This window comes from Miscanthus floridulus, chromosome 5 (genome assembly GCF_019320115.1).
Source record: "Miscanthus floridulus cultivar M001 chromosome 5, ASM1932011v1, whole genome shotgun sequence".
NCBI lineage: Eukaryota > Viridiplantae > Streptophyta > Magnoliopsida > Poales > Poaceae > Miscanthus > Miscanthus floridulus.
The window spans coordinates 33,605,227-33,610,521 of NC_089584.1; the positions used below are offsets into that span (position 1 = coordinate 33,605,227).

General features: G+C 55.5%; 1 protein-coding gene across 1 annotated transcript; it reads right to left on the minus strand.

The window, feature by feature from the left end:
• Window positions 1-531: 531 nt before the first annotated feature.
• LOC136449805 (uncharacterized) lies at window positions 532-5,295 on the minus strand. The gene is made up of 5 exons (XM_066450002.1): window positions 4,106-5,295; window positions 2,818-2,950; window positions 2,468-2,683; window positions 2,208-2,363; window positions 532-2,113 (listed from the first exon to the last, which is right to left on the minus strand). The coding sequence occupies exons 1-5, from the start codon at window positions 5,293-5,295 to the stop codon at window positions 980-982; spliced, it is 2,829 nt and encodes a 942-aa protein (XP_066306099.1). The 3' UTR covers window positions 532-979.

Sequence of the window (5,295 nt, forward strand, 5' to 3'; positions counted from 1 at the left end):
CTCCTAGATTAGCTACATCTTCTGGTTTACTGTGTACAGAGGACCTGCATTTCGTATGAAGGTTTATCAGTTGTTTTTATTTTCTTTATATAACCTGACATGTCTGCTATCTTCTCTGAGCTTCAAGAGTAATTATCAGAATGTAGTGTAGCTAGCTTTTTTGCCACTGCTATTTGTGATAATAAGTCTCCATTTGCAGGACCATCAGCTTTACTGATTGGCAATATACTGGCTAGAGAATCCTATGACAAGGAAACAAAAGATTTTCTGGACTAAATTACCTTGAAAACGAAAAAACTGGTGAAAATTGATGACTACAATGCTGCACATGTTTCTCAACTCAGAGAAGACCTTTTCTGCTCTAGCTCATGGTCCATGTTGTTTGAAGATAAGGCGACTAAACTGAAGAACAGCATCAAGGCAAGAGATGCAGCACTCCTTGGCTTCAATGCTTCATGACCACCTTTGATTCAGTCTGTCAGGAAAGTCCGACCCCCTTCCACTGCTTACTGTCGCTGAAAACCACCTAAAAAAGTCCCTTCTGTTGCCAGCAAGCTAGATGCTGCATCGATTCTCTGCAGGCTATCAGTCCTTGGTAAACCTCCGTAGTGAGTTGTTGACTCTTCTTGAAGATCCAGTCTTTGGACAGCGCCATGCTTCCCAAACAAAAGCAGACTTCGACCAAGAGAACAGATGCCCCAGCGACTGTTGAATAGTGTTGCTCATCTACGCCCTTCTTTTGTTGCCAAGCTAACTATATGTATTTTTCTTCTCTTTTGTTACTGCTCCCCTGGAGAAATGGCTGTAGGCCAAGCAACCATGCACGGAGTACATGCTTTCTACGACAAGGTTATTCCATTTGCCAGATAGAACCACTGTCATCACTCGCGCGTATGGGCGCGCGCAAATCACTAGTCCTCTTTACCCTGTGAAATGTGAACAAACTAGCAATCTACTACTACTCTACAGTTGACCCAAATTACAACAGCTTGAGATCTCTCAAGTTGCTTACAAATCTTTCCCCGACGGGCGACCCAGCCCTGACGAATACGGCCGGGTACCCGACCCGGGCCTCCACCTGGGCCTCGAACCCGCCCTGCACCCCGGCTCCGTACTCGTCGCCGCTCCACACGTGCCTCCACGCCCCAGCGCCGGCCGGGAAGTAGGCGGTGACCGCGGTCCGCCCCTTGTCCATCACCGGCACCACCAGCATCTCCGTCCCGACAAGGAACTGCTGGTACGTGAGCGCCTGCACGCGCTCGTCCGCCGGGTAGTGCAGGAACAGGTGGCGCGCCACGGGGAGCCCCGTGCGCGCGGCCTCCCCGACGAGCCGCGCGCGGTAGAACTCCCAGGCCTTGTACATCTTGGCGCAGCGCGCGAAGTGCGCCAGCGTCCGGCCGCTGGAGTAGAACTGGCAGTTGGAGCCCGGCCTGTTCCCCTCGTGGGTGCGGAACACCACCGTGAAGGCGTTCACCTCCATCCAGCGCAGCAGGAGCTCCTCGCTGCGGCGGTAGCGCAGGAACGGCGGCAGGTCGACCGTGCAGTAGCCGCCGGCGTCGCTGTGGTTGAGCGGGAACCCCGAGAGGCCGCCGCTTAGCAGGCCCACCACGCTGCTCTTGATGCCGTCGTTCGCCTGCCAGCTCACCATCTGGTCGCCCTCCCAGAACAGCATCGCCCAGCGGGAGCTCTCCCGGAACCCCGACCGCACGAAGAACACCAGGCCGTCGTCGTCGTCGCCGCCCTCCGCCGCCGTCTCCGCGGCACTGCGGCGGCTGGCTTTCCACTCATCGGCGAACTCGCGATTGACGCGCGCCCACAGCTCCGGGTACCGGTTGTGCGCGGCGACGGGGTCCTCGCCGGAGTGCAGCCGCGCGTCCAGAGGCAGGCCCTCGCCGAAGTCAGCCATCCAGCCGCTGACGCCGTGGTCCACCATCCCCCGCAGGACGGTGCTCTTGAACCAGGCGTGCGCCTCCGGGTTGGTGAAGTCGAGCATCGCGACGTCGAACGCCGTGTTGGGCATCATGTACGGCTCGCCGGCCTCGTCCCTCACCAGGATGCCCAGCCTCTTGGCTTCCTCGAACAGGTGCCTCTTCGTGTTGGGCTTCTCATCCATCTGAACAAGAACAAGCCAACGTTTTCTTCAAACAAAATTCAGAACACCTTGCAAGCACACTAGCCTCTCTGGAATGATCGGCGAACGAACGTACCGGCACAAGGCAAGGGTTGCAGTAAGTCATGGTCCTGATGCCGTGGCTGCGAAGGTCAACTACAAGATCCTTCCATCCACTGTAATGAGCATCATCAAGCTCCCAGTTCCACCAGAGCTGGGATCCGATCGCCGTCTTCCTCTGGCCAACCCAATCCTGCAGAGACCAGCAAGCCAACGTGCAGCAAGCAGTTCAGAGCCAGTTCAGGGTGCGTCAGTCAGGCACCGAGCATATCATGAACCGTCAGTTTCTCATCAGACCTGTAGCCAGAATGCAGAGACTGGGACATCGTAGTCCTTGAGCTGGTCCCAAACCCTGCGGACGGTGTCTGTGCCACCCTGCATGCCGACAACGGCACCGGACGTGATCCACCTGGGAAGAACCGGCGGCCGTCCGGTTGACTCCGTGTAGCTGGTGAGCAGCTCCGTCGGTGAGTCGCCGTCTAGTATCCGTCCCTGGACTGAATTGCCATAAATCTGAAGAGAAAGCAAAATCAAGAGTGGAAGTACTGGATGAGCCTCCTCAACTGCACAATGTTTTCAAACTGGTTGTGTGGAAAGAAATTGATGCTTTGTACGTAGATTCGTTGTCCTGTTGAACGGCTGCCTACCTGAATCTGCACTCTGTCTGGTCTCGTCAGGTCAAAGATGGAGTAGTCGTATCCTTCAAGGTACAAAGATCTCATCTTTGAGGTCATGTAGAATGGAGAGGGAGCATATGTCGTGCTCCAGTTTCCTCCTGACCTACAGAAAACCACCAACAAGGACACACTAAATCATCTCCAAATAAAGTCAAACAAAAAGTTGGCACCAGTTGAATTGAATCCTACTGTAATAACCAAAAATACTGCAGAGTCCGGAATAATGCCACTCCATTATCTGGGGGGAAAACAGTCAGGACAGGCATTCTACATTTGAGAAATACACAACCGCACTAGTGCGCTTTTGTCGAAAACGAAAAGAGAACGTTTCTTTCCTCATGTTTTCCCTTCCCGTAGATAAGTATACTGCTATAAAGGTACAGAATCCCAAGCACACACGCACAAGAAACTGGGGCAATCGTTGTCGATGTGATGAGTTTCCAGTTTCCACTTCACGCTAGTAAAAGTTTTTTAAAAAAGATCACAGTTCGGTTCGTTTCAAAGCCACACACTATCGGTCTTGTTGTTTTCGGCCACGTTCGCTTCGCTGAAAAGTACCATTCGCTGATTTGTTGTGAGAGAAAAATATTTTACCATGGCTGATAAGTTCAAGCAAACGAGGCCGGATCATAAATCCTTATACGTTGCAGGTTCATCAATGGCTGCAATAAAGTGGCAAGACCAAGATAACAGGATAAGCTCAATTTGTGAGACATATCTGCCCACCCGTGCTTGCAGCCTGGTCCAGGCCTTGACTTGCATAGCTATCCTTCTTTGCGAAAAGGGCTAAGCATCTCTAAGAGGTTAGCCAAATTATTTTCTAAATATAAATTTAGCTATTATTAAAAAAAAAGTCTCTAACTGACTCTATAAATGACTATCCAAATTTAGTAGCTCTCCATCTCACCTTATTCGGTTTCTACTTTTGGATAGTCTACCTCACTAGCTATACAGTCTCTTGGTTTTGCAGAGTGTGTTATAATACTCTAGTATTTTTATCAAATATATTTTAAAAGTAGCTAAGTCAGTAAATTTGACTAGTCTTTTTTTTTTGCTAATTTCTTAGAAATGCTCCTAGAAATTGCGTGGATATTTTTGCAGACCGTACATGCAGAGAAGTCCAACTAATGTACTAGCGTTTAATCTTAAAGTTTGAATTTTCTTTTAACACTAATAAGAAACAAAGGGCTCTAATTGAATTTTCCAAAGTTTGGTGTGGTAAGCTACAACGAGCCATGGAAAAAGAAAAGAATCACACCTGTAACTGACGAGGTTGGCGGCAAAAGTGATGGGCTGGTCTCCCCTGCCGATCCCCTGCTCCTGCACCAGCACCGGCACCCGCTTCCCCTTGAACTCCACGCGGCTGAACTGCTCGCCGAACCCGAAGAACCGCTCGTCGCGGCTGCTCGTGTACGTCAGGAACACGCGGTTGAACTCCTCCGGCCGCCGCTCCTCCGCCCTCTCGGGACCTGGCAGGAGCGCCGCCGACGCCTCCTCGCGGCTCGGGGTCGGGGCCAGCCTCGTCTTCTTGCTCGTGCCTCGCTGGACGCGCCCCGACAGACGAAGGCGCAGGCTGGGCCGATGGAGCCTCGGGCCCGTCGTGGTCGTCGCCGTCGCCGGGGTCGACTTGGCAGGGTCAGCGGCGTGCCCGCACGTCCATTGGTAGTCGCCGATCTTGACGCTGAACGCGACCTGCGTGTCGTTCTTCTCCTCGAGAACGATCCAGTACCGCGCCGAGAGCACCGGCCTCCCCGCCGCCGCCGCGCTCCGGGCGCGGCGACCTGCTGCGCGCAGCCCGCAGCAGGTGCACGGCGACGGCGACGCTCCCGCCTTCTTGGCGGACACGAGCCCGGTCATTACCAGCACCGGGAACCGCGTCGCGTCGGACGGCTCGAACGCGGCTGCGCGCAGCAGGTCGGCGCCGCCTGGGCCTGCCTCGGCGGCGTCGCAGCGGTAGGAAGCCTTGATCCTGTCGACGTGCTGGCGATCGGGGACGAGGCGGGCGCGGCCGTCGCGGAGCGCGAAGGAGCCGCGGCACTCGTCGGCCTCGGTGGCGGCGGAGGCCGCGGAGAGGAACGCCACGCCGGGGACGGTCTCCCACATCGCGCGGCGCGCCGCCGCGCCGTCACCGCCGTCGCCTGGAGGAGGAGGAACCCTAGACAGCGAGACCTCGCCGCCGCGGGACGGGTCCCAGCGGAGGCGGAACCGGGTCCCCACAGGGAAGTCGTGCGCGTGGGCGAGCTTGGAGGTCGTCGCGAACGAGAGGCGCGGCGCCGCGTCGCCGTCGCGGATGGCGGCCGTCGGGACGGCGCGCGGGAACGGGTTGTTGAGGCGCGCGTGGTGCTTCTTGGTAGTCTTGGGCGGCGACGCCATGGCGACGGTGGTGATGGCGCGCACGGGAGAACGGAACGGAGAGCCCTTGCAGTGCTCTGCTCGGTCCAAGCCCAT